General features: G+C 44.6%; 2 protein-coding genes across 7 annotated transcripts in view; both read left to right on the forward strand.

The window, feature by feature from the left end:
- TNFAIP8 (TNF alpha induced protein 8) overlaps positions 1–22,150 on the forward strand; it is a 123,502-nt gene that overhangs the window by 65,308 nt on the left and 36,044 nt on the right. The window contains exon 1 of one of the 6 annotated variants that reach the window (XM_060143463.1): positions 20,109–20,298. The exons of the other annotated variants lie outside the window; for them this stretch is intronic. Within the exon in view, the coding sequence (XP_059999446.1) occupies positions 20,226–20,298 (73 nt within the window). The 5' untranslated portion in view covers positions 20,109–20,225. Of the gene's footprint in view, positions 1–20,108; positions 20,299–22,150 lie in introns of those variants that run through there. 6 annotated transcript variants of the gene reach the window in all.
- LOC132518189 (coiled-coil-helix-coiled-coil-helix domain-containing protein 2-like) lies at positions 16,312–17,152 on the forward strand. Its single transcript, XM_060146200.1, has one exon. The coding sequence runs from the start codon at positions 16,398–16,400 to the stop codon at positions 16,857–16,859; it is 462 nt and encodes a 153-aa protein (XP_060002183.1). The 5' UTR covers positions 16,312–16,397; the 3' UTR covers positions 16,860–17,152.

Raw genomic sequence — 22,150 nt, forward strand, 5'->3', positions numbered from 1 at the left:
CCTGCCTTCCAAGTCTCGCTCTTTCAGCCCCTGTGAGGAAGGCAGCCACCCCACCGGGGCAGGGATGTCCTCACAAAAGGCCCATCAAGATGTCCCATCAGGGATGGCGGGGCAGGGCCATGCTGGGAGTGGAGGAGGATGCCCAGGGACCCAGGTCCTACCTCTCATGCTCCCCTCCCTCTGTGTGCCACTAAGGTATCTCAGCATCTCCTCCCCGCCGCCCCCCACCCCCCAGGTTTCTGCTCTCAGCTACCACTGCCATCAGGTAGACAGGACTTAGCCCTGCAGGAGGCGGGGCATCCAGGCTGCACTCTGGCCTTTGTTAGGCAGCAAGCTTGAGGAAAGGGGAGAGAACGGTTTGGTCAGCTGTGCATCCTCAGCCTCCATTACCCACTGTCCTTTAGGGACCGGGCACACGGTAAGGCTGGCAGCAAGGTTAGAAGTCCTCAAGCACGCTCCTCATCTGCGGCCCACGATGTGGTATCAGTTATGGCTCTTCTTGTGCAAGAAAGGAACCCTAGTTTAGACTGGCTTATACAAAAGTGGATTTTTCATTAGTTGCATAAGTAGAATGAGATTTGATTTAGCGGTGCAGTGATGTCAAGGACCCACTTTTTTTCCAGTCTGCCTTCTGTGGTTAACTTTCTTCCTCAGCTGGCTTCTTTCATGCTGGTTAAATGTCTGCAGCAATTCTAACTTCACACCCACAATACAGTGTCCAGAGGAGAGAGAACTGGCTTTTGGTAATTCTATCAGAGGAGTGAGTGACCTTTTCCAGAAGCCCCCAGCACATTTCTGATGTCTCACTGACCCAGATTGGGCCACGTGCCCAATCTTAAGCCAGTTTGTTGAGTAAAGAATGTGCTGTGTTGATTGGCTTAGGCTTGGGTTGCCTAAACCAGTCACTCTAGGGCGAGGGGGACGGGATTACTATGACTGTGCGGAAATGCTCAGGGCTGAACCTGAGAGCTGGAGGCTGGGGTCAGTTTCTCCCTCAAACAACATGCTGCTCCACAAGGAGCAGGCAGGCGGGCGGAAGGAAGCGATGGGAAGTCGGCCACGGTGTCTCCTACACAGGCTTCCTTTCACCGTGTTTTTTTTTCTTTCCCTGTTGCTTCTTATTTGGTGTCTGGCTATGGTCTAATACAGCAAATGGAGCCCGGCGTATTGGATTACCAATCCCTCTCCCCGCCCAGTGACAAATGACACAGATGCTATCAGGGAGAACAAGGATACAGAGTCCATGAACCACAACAGTACTGCAGATCAGAGAGGGAAATTCTCAAACACAGACCTGGTCTGGTAAGCATTGAGCGATGAGAATAAGAACTAGAGAAGATTAATTACAGGCAGGCTCTTCAACCTATGGTAATTATACACCCCCATAGAACACTGGAGTCCAATATAAAATTTTTAAAAAAATCTGTGTAAGAAGTCCATACGTCCCTGTAAAGAATACCCTTACACTTTCTGTATATGTGCTTAATTGCCATATTTGATTATTTTATCTATTTTAATGGATATTACTGAACTCTGGATCATGTAAAGACCTTGAAGCTGCACACAAATAAACAAAACAGGGCAATTAGTCATAAGGAGTTTCAGGTAGTTGATGCTAGATGAGACCTCCAGGAGGATGGCTGTCTAGGACAGGGGATGGGCTGGAGCAACATTCAGAGAGCTCTTGAGGGAGTGAAAGGCACGGTGATATAAAGAAAACACTGCTTTTGTGATGAGTAAATTGGGATAGAAGAGGTGCCCGTTTATCTTTGTAGATGAAATCCATGGCTAGGGTATAGGATTCCAAACTCCCAAACCTTGTCCCCAGCCAGCCGGTATTCCCTGCCACATCCCCAAGGGAATACATGCACAGAAGGCCAACCAAAGCAGAGGAACCCCTTTATTATCAGTGGGCTTTGACCCAAACCCCAGTGACGACCTCGAACCTGGATGCCCATGTGGGTCACAGAAATCAAGTCCAGGAACACTGGGCCAGGCTGCAGAAGGACACGGAGGCTGCCCTGAGGGGCTGGTCACAGAGAGGACAACCTCCACTGTGGAGGTCTCAGAGATCTATGTTCTAGTCCCCCTTAAGACGCTTGTGTGATGAGCCTTTGGACTGGTCATATCAGCTTACTGAACCTAATTTCTCATCTGTGAGCAAGTCTGAGGAATGAGGAGATTGACAGGACCTCAAAGGCTTCTTTAAGCACTAGCTTTCTGATTCTTGGATTCTATGCATAGTGCGATAGGAAGTGTCATTTGGAACTGAGATGAGTTTCGGTGTGAGGACCTAAATCCTCTTTGCCAGCACTTAACGGACAGACAGGTGATGGCCCAGTTTCTGTATTACATGCCATAAATGTCTCAAATAGCCATCAAGTGGCTTGACTGTCTGAGCGCCGGGTGTGAATTGCTCCAAATAGAGTGCTGTTAGTTGGATCCTACAGATGCTGTGGTATAGCCACAGCTCACTGAATAGAGGGATTGTTTCCTTTGCCAAGACAGGCTTGGAGTTTGGCTGCCAGCCTTCTGTTCTGGGCCATCCAGATGTCAGGGATCTTGTGGGAGCAGTGAGATCAGTCGGTGACTCGTGGCAGATGCTTCTGTTCAAAAGTGGTTTCAAAGCCATGGTCACGTGGCTTATCCTGGGACAAGTGAGTCCCACTGGTGTTTTCAGTCTCCTGTTTTGTTAAGAGTCTGATTGCAAGTGGTGCTGCACACTGTTGTGGTTTATTTTTTGGTTTTTTTTGTTGTTTTTTTTTTTGCGGAGCACAGGCTCCAGACGCGCAGGCCCAGCGGCCAAGGCCCACGGGCCCAGCCGCTCCGCGGCATGTGGGATCCTCCCAGACCGGGGCACGAACCCGCGTCCCCCGCATCGGCAGGTGGACTCTCAACCACTGCGCCACCAGGGAAGCCCGGTTTATTGTTTTTTAGTGATCCTATTACTCAACAACTCACACATGCTCCGCTCTGAAACGTTAGCCCTACCTTAGTAGGAGAGGTTGTTTGTTTTTAACATCAGTCTGTTAAAACGGTGGTCCCGAACTCAAATGTCTACAAGAACCAGGCAAGAAATATCAGTGCATAAGTAGTGCTTTATATGAACAGTTGCAAGTGTTGAGACCTGTGGCAAACTTGCAGAGAACAGTTCTCATCTAAAGGCATTGAAGTTCAGATGAAAAATAAAACTTATGTGGCCCAAGAAAACTCTGAGCGGGATTCAGTCCTAAGGCTATCAGTTTGTGATTCTTGGGCTATAAGCCTGCTAACTTCAGCTATCATTGATATGTTTGCTCAGCGTCAGAGATGCCAGATTTTATCGATGTGAGCTCTTTGTATTTTTGTTTTTATAGTAGATTTTAGCTTTTTACCTTAGGTTAGAAAACTGGCTATCACTGGGGTAAGTGGGCCACCATAATTTTTACCCACAAATTGCAAATACTTGAAAAGAAATCATGTCCTCAATGAAAATCATTTCTTTGGTACAGTGGCCTTTGGAGGCAGAATCAATTTAGAGAAGCAGAGATGGAAATCTCATCAAAACAATTCTGAGTATTTTACATCATTAGAAAAATTTACATCACTAAAGATAAGGAACCCCAAGCATTTGAAACTCACCCACCTGCCTGGCAAGTTTTCCGCTGGGTTTGTTTACTCCTCTGTGCCTTTTCTTGGTGTGAGGCAGGCAGGAGATTAGTGAGCAGGGTGGAGTTGGGGATGGGATAAACTTGCATTTACTCTTTTCCCAGCCCTCCCCTCCCCCTGCCCTCCCCTCCCCCTGCCCTCCCCTCCCCCTGCCCTCCCCTCCTGCCCTCCCCCACCCCTTCCCCCGCTCCCCACACTCTTAATTTCTGCATTCCTGCTACCACCTGGGATGCCCAGTGAAGGAACAAAGAAACCAGTGAGTTCATTTACTCTTAGATGTTAGTCATTCACAGGCCTCTCCAAGATACGCTTGTATTTTTAAAAGAACCTGATGGTAGAACAGAAAATAGGGCAAAGTTTAGCCCAAAGTACTGCCTCTCTAATGAGAGTGTTTCCTGTGGTGCTAAGAGGGTAATTTGGGGCTTGGGAGCCTCCCAGGTGCCTTAGAGATAACACCTTGTGTTGCCCTGTTTCAGGTAAGACCTGCTGGGCTAGCACCAGCCACTGAGCTTGGAGAAGGGGGTTCGACTTCATTTTTTTAAAAAAATATAATTTAAACTTGTGTGAGAGTCCATGCAAATTATTGCAAATGTGTTTTTGTAAGAGATTGACGGCACCAGCTTCCCTGTGTCTGGTATTGGCCAGTGGGAGAGCTTTGTGAATTTAAATATTCCTTCAGCAAAGTCACTCAATTCAAGCTGTGCTAAAGTTGTGTTCTCTTGACACTGCTTTCTCCTCAGAGTACTCTTCCAACTTACTCTTCTCAGTGAGATTCCATAAGTGAATAGTCCACCAGTCCTTTTTCTACTACCTTAATACCAGTTTATTCTGCAACCCCTTGCAATTTGGCTTTTATCTCTAGTTCTGTTACTCTGTCGTCTTTCTCAAAGATCCCCAGTGGCCAGTTGATTTTCACATCCATTGGCTTTTTCTTTAATCTTCCTTTCAGTTATTCTTTCACCTGTGGACTGTTAAACGTGCTGTTAACTCTACCTGAAACCATTCTTCCTTCTTTTCTCTCCCATCTCCCCTTCCTTGGCTAATTCCTTGACTCTCAAGTTTTAGCTTAGGCATCACTTTTTTCAGGAAGCCTTCCTTGGTGACTCCCTCCCCCAGGTCCGATTTAGGTACTTGTCCTTTGAGTCTTCATAACACCCCCTACTTTTGTGCTATTGCACTTATCATACTGTATTTTAATTAGTGTTCTTCACCCTCCCCCACTGTACTGCGGGCTTTGTGAGAGCAGGTACCATGGTTGTTTTATCTACACCATTTGCCTTATACCTGTACACGGTGGATGCTCAATAAATATTTATAGAATGAAGAACTACATAAATGAAGATGACATCTGAACAGTGACGTCTTCAGCTTTGTCTAGAACAGATGATGAACCCCTGACTTCTTCCATCAACCTTTGGTTCTCCCTAAGTCCCTTGGACCTCCAATTAGAAGATGTAGAGCGGTTGTTAGATACTGTCAATAAGAAGTGACATCTGACTCTGAAGAAGAAGACAGGTGTCGGGAAATCCTGACCATTCCCATTCAGCCACTCATGACCAAGCAGAAGCCCTCTGCATTGCTTATGTTGAACAAGTCAGGGTCACCTATGGATGAAACCAATGGAACATATGAGTTTTAAGGGTTCTGACCACCAACAGAATGGGAAACATGTTGTTCAGGAGAACAGGCAAGTTGGTGGTGATGATTTTATCATCATTATGGAGGAAGAACTTAACGTCTGACTGGCAACTGTAGAGAAACATAGCCTAAGAGAGGAATTGATAAGTATTGTGTAGATACAGAACTGTGTAGATGGTACTATGCTTTGCAGGCCATTTAAGAAATTTTCAAGATAATTTTAACCATTTGCAATTTCATTTTACTGATTTTAGAACCCAATGTCCCTCCTCTCACCTGTGAAACATTACTCTCCTGTATTAAGAGAGTTACCTCTGTCTGTAGATCTATGTATTAGGACAGGCTTTATAGAGCAGTTAAAAAGAATGTGAAATGTTGATCACATGCTGCTTCTTGTCTCTTGAGATTGGGTAGGAATTGTTGACCGGGTGTAAAGACAATGAAAAAGGACACATTTGGGCTTCCCTGATGGCGCAGTGGTTGAGAGTCCGCCTGCCGATGCAGGGGACACGGGTTCGTGCCCCAGTCCGGGAAGATCCCACACGCCGCGGAGCGGCTGGGCCCGTGAGCCATGGCCGCTGAGCCTGCGCGTCGGGAGCCTGTGCTCTGCAACGGGAGAGGCCACAACAGTGAGAGGCCTGCGAAAAAAAAAAAAAGGATATATTTATTAGGCAAGGCTTAGTGAAAAATGTAGGTCCATATATATATTAGAGAATAGTGTAATTAACAACAGTAGTCTATTTTGTAGGAAAAAAATAAAGTATGTTCCACAGCCTTTGTTTAGTGAAGAGGAGATATCCTATGCAATGTGTTGTAGAAATATTTTCATCAAAGGCTGTGAGGCCTGTAGAAACAGCAGGACTCCCTGAAGGGCCCTGGCTGTCTGGGAAATTGGTCTGGTAGAAGAACACATCCCCACACTGGTTGTCCTGCTCTGACTCAGACTCAGATGTGTGAGTGGAACCACATTCCCCCTGCCACATCTGTTCCTCCTCTGGACTTGCCCTCTTCTATTCATGTCTGGCTCCCTCTTCCTCCGAGTCAGCCAGGCTCAGAGCCTCTGGGTTGGCTTTGCTGTCTGACCTCTCTTACTGCACTATATTCCTCTTCTTTTGGAGCATATGGCGCATTTGCCTTGAATTAAAATGATCTGTGCTCTGCTTATTCAGACACATCCTAAGGTATAGGAAAGTAGCATGGAATGAGGTCAGAGGGACCCGCCTTCCAGTCTCAGTTCACATTCAGTCCTAGCTAAGTGACCTTGGGCCAGTCACTTATTTCTCTGAGGCTCTGTATCGTCTTCAGAAGCAGATGGAGCCAGTAATACCCAAGATTCCTTCCTTACAGGATTATCATGAGGATCAGTGGTGATGTGTACAGAAGCACTGCAAGAGCTAGAAAATACCACCTTGCTGAGATATCGTAAGAGTGGAGATACGTTCTGTAATGTGTGGGGCATAATACCTAGCACATAGTAGGTGTTTGATAAATTATACTTATTGCTGATGATATTAAGACATAGCTTAATTGAAACACATAAGTTGTTTGGTACTAAACTGGGTTGCTGGTTCAGAATTTGGGGCTATGGCCAAGTGGGATACTTTTTCCTTCCTCTGGTCCAGATAACAGGATGTTTGGGACAACCAAAGTGCTGCCTTTCTACATTCACAGGTTAATTCCATCCGTTAAGAAAACAGATGGCAAAATTAATTACATGTTGTGCAACAGTGGATCCCAAATTGGCCTCAGAAAACAGAGCATGTTGTAAGTGCAAACAGCCTCTGAGGGAAAACTTGCTCCTAAGAGACTTGCTTAATAGAATGTTTATCACCTCAGAGGAGGTCATGCCTTGAGCAAAAGAGGTGTCTGGAATTCTCCTCTGGGATTTATTAGTATATATTATTCAGGTGGCCCAGTGCCGGATGTTAGTTCTTAATTTAAAGGAAACAGCATTCCCACTCTGAGGAAGGTGAGGCCGCTGCTCTTTTAAAGTGGGCAGCTTCTGCTGGTACCTTGCTGGCCCTGGAAATTCCATCAACTGAAATGAAATTTTGTTCAATCCATCTTATTCACGGCTCCTAGGACAACTGTGGTGGGTTTGCTAGGGGGCTGGCGAGGTTGCCTCTATAAAGATAAGCACAATCCATTAGTTGAAGCCTAGACTCCAGGGTCTTCTACTGGGGCTGTTTGCATTTGCTCAGCACTCTGTTTATGAGGATGTTAAGAGGAGATGCCTCCATTCTGTGCATGTTGTAAAACAGAAGGTTTGCAGCTGTCAGAATTATTTTCTTCTTGGCTTTTTATCCGATAGAGTTTTGGATTGTTGTAGATTACCAGCCTCAGTTCTCCAGATGCAATGCAAATTTTCTTGTTTTCTGTCTTTGAAGATAACAGATATTTATGTACACAGTTCCTTGTAACATACTTTTGGGGTAAGGAGAAATTAGGCTTATTCTTACATGTTGTCATAATTCAATATTATGAAATGATTGAATGATTGTTTTATTAGTTATATAGTGCCTTCACAGTATCCAGTGTGTTCTACTCTCTAGAAAGGAGAAAAAAAAAACCCACAAGATATAATCTTATGTTCCAAATAGCTTACAAATCTGCCTCAGAAGACAGCTAACATCCAGAGTATCAGCTTTAAGTGTGTTAGAAGTTCACAGTGGAAGTTAAGTTCACTGTGGGCTTCAGTAGGCTTCATGGAGGAGTTGAGACCTGAACTAGGCTTTGGGGTTAAAAAAAAAAAAAAAAAAGAGCGTAACAGCAGAAAAAATAGACTGCAGCCTGTTCCAACAGGGTGGCTGCACAAGATGTGTCATAAGGTTTGTTTCCAGTAATTTCCAGTTAATGGAAACAATTGTCAAAGTTTCTGAATGATTACTTGCTTTTCAAATCATTCATGTGTACTTGTGTATGGAGTGGGGAGCAGTCATGATTTTGCCACTAGTAGCGTCATTTACACTCACTTGCATTGCCAGCGCTTTCTTTGGGAGAGAGAGGTTGTTGTTCCAGCTGGCATCCTGGGCACCTGGCCCATAGCCTGCTTAGCTCAGCTGCTTTCGTGTGTGCAGGGACTGTGGCAGGTACGAATCATTGTATTTCTAGCCTCAGTGGGCATTTGAATTTTCAACCCATGGTCTCATTTAAGGGAAATCAGCTTGAATCTGTTAGATAATACCAGCTAGCGATGATAGTTAGACTAACAGCTGTGGGAACGGAGGGGAAAAAGGCCTATTTGGGAAACATTTTGACTGTGGGACTTAGATTAGAAATAAGGGGACACAAAGCAGCCTGAGTCAATGATAATCATAAGTTTCCAGCCATCATTGCCCGAGTAAGAACGAATTTAATATTATGAAGAAAACCAAGATGCTGGGGGTGGGGGAGGGATCTATCTGTGCCTTCAAGTATAAGGATACTCCCTAGGTGAGTGTCCCTCCAAGGTGAGCCTAAGGAACCTTCCAAGCAGACTTGTCCCAAGGGCAGCTGGAAACATATAGGCCGGAGCAAAGGTTCCCAACATCTTTACTCATGGAACCCTTAGTGTCTCAGTAATTTTTTCATATTATTTCTAGGATACAAGAAGTACCTAGCAGTTTCACTTATGAAGTGCTTAGGTCCCAATAACTTAATAAGTAGTTATGTACTATTAACTTTGTAGCCATGTGAAAAAATAATACACATAAATTGAAAGGTTAAAAAATAATGTTTTTATTTCATTCTTCACCAGTTACTTACTAATGGAATGGGTGCATCTGTTGGGCCTTGCATGTTTCAGTCAGGGTCCAATCAGGAGATAAAGCACATGATAATTTGAACAGGAAAGTTTAATATAAAGAAATATTCACTAGCAAACAGTATGGCGGCTCCTAAAAACTTAAAAGTAGAATTACCATTTGACCTAGCAATTCCACTTCTGGGTATATACCCAAAAGAGTTGAAAACAGGGACTTGAACATGTATTTGTATACCTGTTGTTTATAGCAGCATTATTCATGATAGCCAAAACGTAGAGGCAACCCAAATGTCCATTGATGGAGGAAGGGAAGAAACAAAATGTGGTATATACACACAGTGGAATATCATTCAGCTTTAAAAAGGAAGGAAATTCTGATACATGCTCCAACATGGATGAACCTTGAGGTCGTTAACTAAGTGAAATAAACCAGTCACAAAAAAGACAAATACTGAGTAATTGCACGTACATGAAGTACCTAGAGTAGTCAAATTCAGAGAGAGAGTGTAGGATGGTGGTTGCCAGGGGCTGAGGGGAGGGAAGAATGGAGAGTTAGTGTTAATGAGTATAGAGTTTCAGTTTTGCAAGATGAAAAGAGTTCTGGAGGTGGATGGTGGTGAGGCTTGCACAACAATGTAGGTGTGCTTAATACTACTGAGCTGTACACTTAAAAACGTCTAAGATGGTGCATTTTATGTGATGTGCATCTCACCACAATTGAAAACAGTAGTAAGAAAGAAAAAAATTTTTTAAAGAAATATTCATTTTGATGAGGGTTGGCTGTTAGGAAGCAAAGAGAATTCTGAAGAACAGAGGAATAACAAATATAAAGAGCAGCCTCTTCCCCTGGGTTTGAAACAAGGCACCAAACCCAAACTTGCTCTCTCTTCTACTGTGGACCTTGTTGGGGAGAGGATGGCTAGCCTTGGCACCTTGGATGGCAGAGAAGTCACAGTAGCGCTGTGCTGGTAGAACTTGCTGGAAATTCATCCTCTAGGATGCCGAGGAAATCTGTTCATGGGGAGGTTTCCCACTGGAGGGGCTCTGCTACAAAACCACCTAAGGGGGACGCCAGCAGAAGCTGCTGGAGGCTGGTTGGTGCTGACCACCATGTACAGCAGGGGCCAGTTGCTGAAGAAGGTACCTGCATTGCAGGAACTGGGGGCTGGAGAAGCCATGTATGCTTGTGGCAGCTTGCAGCAAGAGCACACCAGAACCAGGAAACAAAAGTTCCTCTTCCTGTAATGTCTCTCCATGGCACTCCACTGACAAAGCTTAGGGTAGAACCAGCTGGCAAGAGAAAAAATATGTAAAGTTCCATCTTTATTTTTGCAGAGGGTGAATTGGAGCTGTGAGGCAATAAATTGATCACTGGCCACCTCACAACTTCTTAAAACCTTGAAATCAGATTGTATTCCACTATCCTAATTTCCTGGTTCACGTTACTTTTCACATAATATTTGCTTTTTAGTACAGCAACTGCCTACAACCCAGCTTTGCAAAGTAATGCTCTCATCCAAAGAAATATAGCAGTCTAATGTTACACTGTGAACTGGCTTGAACTACTAGTTCACGCAGTGTCTGAGAGATGTTGAATAATGCTATGTCTTCCTCAAAAATTTAAAATATCCTGCAACACCCCCTCGAGTTTGCTGTAGTGCTCTCAGGCACCATGGCACACAATTTGAGGATCTCAGGGCTCAAATTGTGAGTCTCTTTCACCAACTCTGACCACATCATTCTAACATACGAGAATCTAAGGTACCGATTTGGTTAAGAGTACAGAAGAGTCAGGTGTAATGTAAAAATTGTATAGGGTCAGTATTGTTTCTGAAAATCTTTTAGGAAGTTACCAGATTGGAGAATAACATACCATCTTCCAGTAAGTATAGGACTTATTGTAAGTGTTTCCTCCAGCATTGGAACAAGTTCCTGTTTCTTTCGGACTAGATTGGATAGTTGCCTTGTCTTTAGAGGTACTTTGACATTAAAAAAAACATGCATAGCCTTAACCACGACATTCACCATCAGTGTATGAGATGCCCCCAGTGTGAGAGGCAATGCAGAGACAAGGGTCAGAGAGGGACCAGCAAAGCCCCAGCTCCATCTCATGCTTACTCTTCAGCATAAAATCATTTCATGGTGGCTGATGCACCACTTAGGTTATTATTTTTCTCTCTCTTTCTGTCTGGTTTGGGCTGATGGTACATAATTGAATTTGAGAAAGTTGAATGGCATGCGATGGGGCTTTGCTGAATTCAGTAGTAAAAATTCTATTGAAATAGTTTTCAAATTTAAAAAGTTAGTGATTTGTAGCTTTCTTCTGTTTCTACGAGGAAACGAATGGACTTAATAAGACCTTTTTTAGGTAGGTAGGCAGGTATACTGTTCACGTCACCACTTTCCCAGAAAATACATTCATTTTGGTGATGTTTACAATTTTGTGAATCATAACTGTTACATATTTCTATAGCTCTTTAAGGAGAAGCTGAATAACTTAAGTTTTGTAATCTGACCTATTCAAAAGGAAAAACTTCTGATCCATGCCTTTCAGTGCTACCTGCAAAACAACCTCCCTTTTCCTCCTGAAACCCTGTTTGGATAAGTTCTGCTTTGGTTCACATTTTCATCACCTGCTGAGTTTGTCTGCTGAGTTTCAGCCTTGGCTACTTTCACTGGCAAGCCTGTCTAGCCCTGTAGCTTCACCTCCCAGCGTTTTCTGTCTCTTAAATAGTGACGAGTTGGCACGAATATTAACTTAATAGAGAATCTACCCGTGTCAGAAACTCAATGTTAAAATCCAAATATGACAACTTGGAATGGATTAGACTTTCAAACAGATCTCAGACCAGGAGTCTATGGTCCAAATTCCACATATGAGCACTACTTCCGTTTTCTTATGGATTTCAAAATTTGGTCAGAAACCCCGATAAAGATCTTAACTGCTCAGATGTGATCAAGTAGGGACACTACCCAACCTGTCTTGGCATCCTTTTCTACCCCCTTAGAGTGAACACACGGAAGAGAAAGAGGTTGTCACTGCTGCCGCCTCAAGCAAAGCTGCTTGCTTCTGAATACTTCATGATAATCAATAGCAGATGTGTGGCCAGCCCGGGAAAGTTGCATAACTGTCTCACATTGCATTCTACTGCAATTACTAGCCAATACGAGGGGGTCTCCAGTAGGCTGTTGAAAGAGAAAATTCAGTTAAAAAAATCTTTATCTCCTCATAAAATTATTTCCTTGCAGTAAGCAGTAAAGGTAGTGGTTAGAGTGGAAATAGTTTGAATAGTACTGCCCTTAAACTTGAATTTCAGTTCATTATAAGGAGGAACTTCCTAATGATTAGAGAGGAAGTGGGACCCTGTTAAAGGAGTGAGTCTTTGTTAATAGAAGTAATCAAGGAGATTCTGGATGAATGCTTGCTGCCTGTGACGTGTCTAGGAGAGTGCTTCACAGCCAGGTAGAGGATTAGAGTAAATGACCTCTAAGGTCAATTCCAAGCCTGAGTTTCTGTGACTATGATCATTGATCACGTTTTCCTCCTGCTCCTTTTCTGAAGGTAAGCCAGGGATGCATAGGTCAGGTGTGGCACGGCCTTCTGGGTCCAGTCTCAGCCCTGCCTCTTTTCTTCCTGGCAAATCCCTTCTGTAGCCCCTCTCAGGTTATCCCGTGTTGACCCCATTAACCTGGGCACGGTGAGGTTCGGCCCTTTTATTTTCACTTTCCATCGCTGGACCACACACATTAAATTGCCACACCTATCTGGAACTTCTGTAGGGCCAGCATCTAGGGCTTCCAAATAGATGCTCCACAACCTAAAATAATCTGGCCTTATTCATGAAAGTATTTGCAACAGGGATGAGGGGGACTTCATAATTTTCAGTGCTTCATCACATTCTTGACTCATATTTTTATCGTTGCTACCTTGTGAAATAAGTGGCATTATCCCCATTTTACAGATGTGCAAACAGAAGCTCAGAGAGCTTAAATGGCTTGCCGAGTTTTAGAAGAAAAGTGATAGAAGAATGAATAGAAAAATAAAGTCCTAATGTAAATGAGGCAGTGCTTACTGAGTTTGTGGTAATTAGGCCCAGTTCTCCCACATTGAGTCTGGTGTTCTCTTCTCTGCTCCTGGCAGCCTCACATCCAAGGAGGTTTAGTCAGGGTCCTGAGCAAACTTTTACTTTAAAAAAGAAAAAAAAGAGCTTCCCTGGTGGCGCAGTGGTTGAGAGTCCGCCTGCCCATGCAGGGGACACGGGTTCGTGCCCCAGTCCGGGAGGATCCCACATGCCGCGGAGCGGCTGGGCCCTGTGAGCCATGGCCGCTGAGCCTGTGCGTCCGGAGCCTGTGCTCCGCAACGGGAGAGGCCACAACAGGGAGAGGCCCGCGTACCACAAAAACGAAACAAGACAAAAAGACCTGTAGTTTCATGTGGCTGAATAAATAGGCGCTATTAAACTTATGGTTTATTTAAAGCATTGAATATCAGGAATGGAATAGCTTTGATTTGAGGCTGTGATCTAAGCATTTGAACAGAGTGATTTGAGCATTCCATCCCAGAATCATGACCAGCTCAAACGTTCTGAGAATCTTCCAGTATAGCAATCTTTGAATTATTCTTCTGCAAAATAAAGGACTTGAATTTTACGTGAGTAGTTTAATAGAGGGAGAAGGTCTGGATATAGGAAACAGGAGGCCTGGTTTGCATTTACTGTAGTCTCAAAAACATTATTACTTAGTTTTGTGACCTTGAGCAAATTTTATAACCTCCCTTTCTTTAATTACATATCTGTAAAATGAGTGTAGTGACCCAAGGGAACTAACTGAGAAGTCTGAATAAAACATATATAAATGCAAGGCATCATAGCTAAGTATTACAAAAGAAAGACCCAAAGACATAAATTCTTCAGATAGTATTTTCGGACCTGATTTTGAGTGTGTGTGTGTGTGTGTGTGTGTGTGTGTGTGTGTGTGTGTGTGTGTGTGTGTTTCATCATCTGCTAAAAGTTTTTAGCAAGGAAGATTTCTTAGGAGAGAAATAAAAGCAAACACTGATAGTCTAGAAAATAAAAGCAAACACTGATAGTCTAGGAAATAAAAGCAAACACTGATAGTCTAGGAAACAAGTGTCTCCCAGATGTATTGTTGTCTCCCTGTGTGTGCTCACTTCAGATGTCAGCACTTCTTCCCATTCCCTCAGAATTAACCACTCACACCCAGAGCATTAGTGAGCCTGGAGGATACACTGAAAATGCCATAGGGAAGAATGAGGAGAGGGTTTACCCAGAACAAGCTTCAGACTCCCAGGCAGGGCCCTGGGAGGCAGCTTTCCCCATCCTCCGTCTCCACACTTATCCTCAGCCTTCTTCCTTGATTCACAGCAGTTCTGTCCCTGCCTCCCAATCTCCTCCACCTCATCCCAGTACCAGCAGTGCATACGCAGGAGGCCACTTGAGGCTCAGGGCTTGGCCTCCTGAGAAGGTGTGTAAGGAACCTCCACTGTCATTTGCAGGGCCCTTTCTCCACTTTTGGTAAATAAAACTTTCTTAAGGAAGAAGAGTGAGATCACCTGGGCCAGGCAGGGGCTCTGGCGAGACACCCATTTAGCCCCACCCCTCTTTTGGAAGGTTAAATACAAGAGAATGTCTGAGGAGGAGAAGAAGGATGCAAAGCCTGCAGCCCTAACCAGGTGAGACCAAGAACACAGATCCTTCTGTGAGGAGAGGGATTGAAAGCCAACTTTATACATAGATCATGAAAGCCTTTAAAGACTCTCAAGGGTGTAGACATAAATAACAGAAGAAAAGGCGAGGAAAGCCTCAAAGTCAAACAGAAGAAAAACACTTTTTTTTTTTTTTTTTCTGGTACGCGGGCCTCTCACCGCTGTGGCCCCTCCCGTCGCGGAGCACAGGCTCCAGAAGCGCAGGCCCAGCGGTCATGGCTCACGGGCCCAGCCGCTCCGCAGCATGCGGGATCCTCCCGGACCAGGGCACGAACCCGCATCCCCTGCATGGGCAGGCGGACTCTCAACCACTGCGCCACCAGGGAAGCCCAGAAAGCCACTTTTTATACCAAGTAAACAACTCTTTTTTTCCCCCTGACCTAAAATGTTGTTTATACAGATTCAACCTCTTGTCAGCAGGGTAGAAATAAAAATATTGATGGAATGACCATTTCTGTAGCATGGTATTCTTATGACCTAGAAGCCATTAAGTCTATAACAAATTGACAGAGATGCTTAGTCTTTTTCACTGCAGAGAACTTACAACATTCTTGAATGGGAGCAGAGTATGTGGTACCTCCTGAATGAACTGAACCTTCTCTTCCCAATTCTGCTGGCTTCTCTTCTGTGTAAATCTGAACACTTGCTGCCCTCCCCTGTTCTTAGCAGACATCTGGGCCACTGTAAGCAAAAGGTCCAAAGCCCAGGCATTTTCCCAACAGCTTTATTGAGGTATAATTTAAGAGGAGATGTTTCTGCTGTTCTGTATAAAGTTCAGTTGAGAGGTGGTGTTAATAAACCTTTCTTAGAGCCAAGATCACTTGGAAGGTTGAACTCTTTAAGTCTCTGGTCAAAATTACCAAAATTATGCCAGTAAGCTCCATGTGAGCAGAGCCCTTTACATGTGACACATGTAAATATTCGATAATGACTGACTGAATGAAAAAAAACCAAACAAACAAAAAACAGAATCTTAGCCAGCACTGTAACTCTCCCGTCTTGATACAGAAGGTGGGAGAGCCACTGTTGGACATGGGTAGAAGTTCAACATAGTATTTAAAAGCAGTTTGGTATTAAATGAGAAGTGCTGCTAACTTAGTTGCTATTTTGTATCAGGTGGTCTGTAAGAGATTGTTGTTGTGACTTCAGAGCGTATTCCAAGCCACACTAAGAGGTGGTGGAGTGTTTCTTAAACATACAGAAGTGAACAGGTTGCACTTACACCAGACAACAAATCATTATGATGTACTGGAGCATATTTACTAGGGCTAAAAAGTAATCTCCTTTTGAAAACAGAGCAAAATCAAGACGAAGTGACTGACCTAGTATCTGTCTGTTGCCGTAGACAACCAGGGAAACCCCAGAGAATCAGCTGCCCTTTGTCACCATTCTTTGGTGGGAGGGGGGCAGTGTAGCTTCAAGTTGTACAGGTGACTGAGGCGCATCCGTATCCACACAATATCTTTTTTCTCTTATTCAGTGAATATTTATTGAATAGATACTATTTTTAGGCTAGTATACAGAGAGTGTTGTGGAAAAAATAAACATAGAGGCCTTCCAACTTCCGCTCTCGCGCGTCGCAGAAGCAGCCAGGGTTTCCTGCGAGTGTTGCGTTTGTTGACCCTGCTTCGTCCCGCGTTTAAGATGCCTCGTGGAAGCCGAAGCCGCACTTCCCGCGTCGCCCCTCCGGCCAGCCGGGCGCCTCAGATGAGAACTGCACCCAGGCCAGCGCCCGCAGCTCAGCCACCAGCAGTGGCTCCACCATCTGCTGTTGGCTCACCTGCTGCTGCTCCTCGGCAGCCAGGTCTGATGGCCCAGATGGCAACCACTGCAGCCGGCGTGGCTGTGGGTTCTGCCGTCGGCCACACTCTGGGTCATGCCGTCACTGGTGGCTTCAGTGGAGGAGGTAATGCTGAGCCCTCAAGGCCTGACATCACTCACCAGGAGCCTCAGGGAACCCAGCTGGCACAGCAGCAGCAGAATGGCCCATGCCTTTTTGAGGTGAAACAGTTTTTGGAGTGTGCCCAGAACCAGGGTGACCTTAAGCTTTGTGAAGGTTTCAGTGAGGTGCCGAAACAGTGCAGACTGGCGAACGGGTTAGCTTAATCAAGAAGTTCCAGTTGAAGGCATGAAAAATCATCTCTCATGACCAGGTTGATTTAGCATTAAAAATATAATTGATAGTGAAGATATAAAGTGTGAAGCCACCAGTTAACCGCTCCTCAATCATTAGTAGCTTTTGTGCTTCAGGATTGCAGTGGAAGAGGGTATTCTCACCATATAGAAGCTCCCTGAGATGATACTGAGTTTGGGGCTAGGCGAATGTTTGTGTGGCCTCTTAAACATGCTTTTGTTTGTGAATTAATTAGAATAAAGTGATTTTATTTCCAAAAAAAAAAAAAAAAGAAAAAAGAAACATAGAAACCCTTGGGTAGTTTTTTTGATGATTTCATAGAACACATACAAAATATATACACCATTTTAACCGACATCCTCGTGTCATATATTATACAGTTGTAGTTCAGAGGAGTGAAATAAGAAGTTGGAAAGAGCTAATTAGAGGCAGACACTGAACTAATACCTTATTTTACTAACACAGTCAGCTGGTTTCTTCTTTTAGGCGGTTAAGGAGATTTAGATAAATTTACAGTTAACCACAAAACAAAGAAATAAATGCTTACAAACAGTGAAACACACTTCTGTAGAACTTCTGAGAAGGACATGGACACTTTCTTATGGAGAGGTCCTAAGAATATCTGGAATTTTGGATCCTAAAGAAGAGTGGTTTTGGGGGAGTGGGGGGGAGGGGGGAGGGTAGGACAAGATGGAGAGAGGCTGTGATACAATCTTTTAAAATAGACTGAGCATGCCTTGCACTTGAGCTATATCAGGACATTGTTCCCCAAGGTGACTTCTGGACTGCATTTAAATACAAAAGTTTTTTGCCAGGTTTCCTGAGGATCCCAGTGAAAGTTCAAAGATCAACCTAGCTGCTAAAAAGACTCTAAATTGAATTAGGAGGCTGACACAGCAGCGCTTGAACTGCTCATTCAGCAGTTGTTCTCCTCGGCTAAACTGAGTGGAGCTGAAGGCCTTTTTGTGAACCCAGTGTAAAACAAGTCGGACATTAGGATGTGTACTTTAACACACCTTATGTGGTTTGTACGTAATTGGACTTGCAGGAGGACATTTCGTAAATCATTCTTATGGGGGCACTTTCTGAAGGAAGAAGGTAAAAGTGAGTCCTTCCTGTGGCTGATGGGGCCTGGACTTTGGGTTGCGTGAATCTGCGTAATCATCGCCTTGAAAAGGTGTTGCATCTTACTCCAATTATAGATGAATGGGAACTATCTTTATGTAGTTCACAGCCCTGGTGAGATCCTGCAGGGCTCCTGGCTGACATCTGTGGAAGTCTGGGCTGCCATGGGGGAGGGCAAGGACAGATGGCTCTTGTGGGGTGAGGTGGGGAGGCTTCCAGAATGATTCCTTGGATGAGACAGGAAAGGTCGCTTCTGACCGGTAAGGGAGCTTTTCTTTGGGTTCAGAATGACCTTCATATCTCCTCCGTAAGTCTGAAGTTACAGAGTGAAGGTATGCATCCTAGCAGCTCAGGATGTGTGGCAGGGGGGACCTCGCATTTAACTGCGATTTTTGGAAGGGTGCAGCCTGTTACCCTTTTGGTGGTGAGGTCAGTTTCCGGGAGGCTCCACAATACTGATATTTTCCAGATGTTTCTCCTCTTTTCTCCTTTCTGACTGGCTATGTATTCCTCTCATCATCCTGCCCTTTTAGTAGAATTGAGATAAAATTCTTCTTGGTGTCTTAAGCATGTTAGAATCACTCAGCAGTAGGAACTGATTTAATATCTAGGTCTTATATTAATATTTATAATAGCCTTCACTACTTGTGAACAGCATAAACACTTCTTTTCTGTTCAAACCCAATACTGAAATAAAACCCAAGAATATCTTTTACAAAAATTTACTTTTAATAGTGGTGGTAGTTTGTAATAATCTGTGTAGGATTTTATGGTTTTCATATCACTTTTTGCTTATATTACCTTCTTCAATACCAAACATAAATTTGTGAAGTAAATAAAATTGATTAATCCTCATTTTCCAGATGAAGAAGGGGAGGCCCAGAGAAGTTAAAATAATTTGCTCAAGGTCATACAAATAATAAATGGCAGAACTAAATCTTAATTCAGATTCTTTACATCTGTTGTATATTCTTTTCATTAAATTTACTATAGGGCCTCTCTTCTTGTTTTTTGCCCATATTTAAAAAAAAAGGGAAATGAAGAAAAAGAAAGCAGCTGGAAAATATATTTATTAAAAGAATGTAACTTTTCTCACAGTTTCCTATTGGATCTTTCAGGGATGTTATTTGAGGGCCTGTTGCCTTAGATTGGTAATAAAACTAATGCTCTGCAAAATACCTCATTAAGACAGGTATGTCGGTGGCAGCTCTGGTCTCCCATTCTCCGAAGGAAAAATTAAGGTTTCACAAAGCTAAGACGTCTTCCTCTCAGCCGGTTGTAGGAGCTTGTGGACCCGACCAGGGGGCAGAATTGAGATCTGTCCTCCATGCTCTCCAGCCTCTTTATTCTATCAGTATTTCAAAAGCCTGACTACCTCCCCACCCACGCCTCCTCTTTCGGCTTTTTGGAAGGAATTTATCCCTGGTAGTTGCTATTAGCGCGGGGAGGGAATCGCCCCCTCTGTCTGGGGGATGGCCCTTGCGTAACTGCAGAGGAGTTAGTTCTCCCGGGTTGGGGTTTGAGTAGGAGTGCTCGCCCGGGTTATACGGAATGAGAAAGCCGCCTTGTCTACTTTTCCTGCGCAAAGGTAAGGGGTGGAGGTTACACCCCACTTTCTGATAAAGGCCCCCCTCTTGGGCTTGTGAAGCAGGTACCTTCCAGGCACATGGATCAATATCCACGTTACTTTCCTACAAAAATAACGGGTAAAACCGAGCAGCTTTAAAATCCTTCATTTTGGGCGTATAAAGCCCCAAGACACAGAAAGTTAAATGGGCGTCGAAAAATGTAACCTAAAGATGGAGAAGCATTCTTTGGACTGCGTATGCGTTTATGCCTTATGTAAAACAGCAGCGCGCGCCGAGATGGGTCTTTTTTCTTCCCTGCACATTGATTTACCAGGCATGGCCCGTCCGGGGTCCTGGCGGCCAGCACCCCTCTGCCCGGCCCCTCCACAAAGTCAGCCCCACCTGCGTGCGCCCGGCCACCAGCCGCCAGGTCGCCGGCGACGGGCTGGGGCGCGCGCCCCGGGGGCGGACTCCCGCCGCCCAGCTGAGACGCGATTCGTCACTCTTGCAGAACTTTCCCCCTGAAAATCCCTGCACCAGAACCAGCCCTCCCGCCCCGAAGAGGTTTTGATTTTAGTGGCTTTCCTTCCTTTTATTTTCCGTCGTGTGCGGGTTTGGGCTGCCGAGCAAATTTGCAGCTCGTCCATGTCAGCGGCAGTCGCTTCTGCTACCGCTTACCCTGACACCATGCACTCCGAAGCAGAAGAATCGAAGGAAGGTACGAGTTTGATTTTGCTGGGGGCCCCCGCCAGATTCTGCGGAGGAATGTGGAAGTAGGGCGGAGTAGGGGAGCAGATGGGAGTTTAAAAGTGCGCGATGGGTACTTTGTCCGCTCTCCGTGCGCATTCGCTGCTCAGTTAGAGCCGAATGTGCCGAATCCTGGACCTTTCTCACCCCGCGGCCGTTCAAAGGGGAGGGGAGGAAGAGTCGGACCTAGCTCAGCCAGCCCACTAAAAGCTGCTTTCTAGATTTCTCTGGAAACGAAACAGCCCCAGTATTGACTCCAAGAACGCAAAATGTACTTGGAAGAGCGCTGCCTGCCTGCATCAGGACAGCCGAAAGCCGGATCCCCTGGAAGAGCCTTAAGAGCCAAGGGTCTCTTGAAAAAGGGGTTCAGAAATTGGAAACGTGGTGTGTTTCCGGCTAAAAGGGGAAGCTGCGTGGGGGCGGGGGGAGAAGTGAAAGATCTTTATTTGGGGAATAGGTTAGTTTTTTGTTTTAATTTTCTTGTTGGCTGTTCAGCAGTGAATTTATTTTGTTGGAGGCTTTAAGGGGGCTGAGAGATGAGGGAGGCCTTGTGCAGCTTGAAACTGAGGAGAGTTTGTCCGTTTCCAACTTTGCCAAAGCAGAGGGTTTCATTTACTCCTAACAGAGAGCGGGTGACAGGGCTGGAAAAGCTCCAACCAAAACACAATTATACGCTGCTGTTAGTTCGGGGAGTTTATTTGTGTGTGAGTGTTTGTATGCTTTGTTTCCTGAAACTTTATGTATACAAAAGTCCTCTTGTAAGTTGAGGTAGGAGTAGGGATAGTTGGGGGACTGTTCAAGATTGTGAAATTTCTTTTCTTTTCAAGTGGCCTCTTGGGAAACTGGTAAATTTCAAGTCAATCACAGCAGCTCTGGGAGCGTGAGGAACAGAAAGGAGCCCCATCGTTTCCCCATTTGGTAGATACCAGTCAGGGAGAGCCTTTGAAACTTGTCCTCTTCTTTTACTGAGTCCCATCCCCAGAGTAAAGCCCTGAGTTTCAAGATGTAGTCTGTGTGGGCTGACGTCTACTTTATTATGCTGTGTGAAGGAAGCAGTCAATAAAAACAGGCTTGTTTAATAGAAATATGGGGCTGGTGTGAATGAAAAATGACAGCCAGGAGCATTGTTTTTCAGCTTGATGTGGAGTTTGGGGGGTTAATGTTTCCTTGCTGCCGCGGAGTCTGTCCTGATGGAGGCTTTTCTGTTCTGTCTTTTAGACAGCAATTTACATAAGTCACAAGTAGTCGGAGGCAAATAGGAAACGGGCTGAGCGAATCCAGTGGTGAACTTTTCTATGAATTATGAGCAGCACTTACATTGGTATTTTCCTCCCAGGCGTGTTTTTTTCTTTTGAAAAAAAGGGAGTGGGGAGAAAGTGTAAAACAGTATCCCAAAGCATATGATACATTCTTCTAACAGCACCCACATTCTTCTCTCCTTCCTAGTTCACCCATTGCAAGCCTGAAAACTGGAGTGTGAAGAGGTCTTGTAATGTGCACCCCACCTTAACTTATCCCTCCACTTGCCATCATTTACATTCTACAGATCTGTAGCAAATTATCCTGCCTCTGCTTTTTACAGAAAGCTCAGAATGTTTCTTTTAAAATAATATGAGGTGCTAGAGTTTTAAATTGATGGCAGTTAGGGTAGGATATGGAATAACTCTTGAGGGAGATTGAATAAATACTTCATTAACAAATGGAATCATGGTAGCTTCTGCCTGGAAATAAAGGATGAGTGTCTGTGTATATATGTGTGTTTTGTGTGTGTGTGTGTGTGTGTCCCTGGCAGTTCTGGCAAGACTGGTTGTTGGCTGTGATCT

The sequence above is a fragment of the Lagenorhynchus albirostris genome, chromosome 3, assembly GCF_949774975.1.
Source record: "Lagenorhynchus albirostris chromosome 3, mLagAlb1.1, whole genome shotgun sequence".
Lineage (NCBI taxonomy): Eukaryota > Metazoa > Chordata > Mammalia > Artiodactyla > Delphinidae > Lagenorhynchus > Lagenorhynchus albirostris.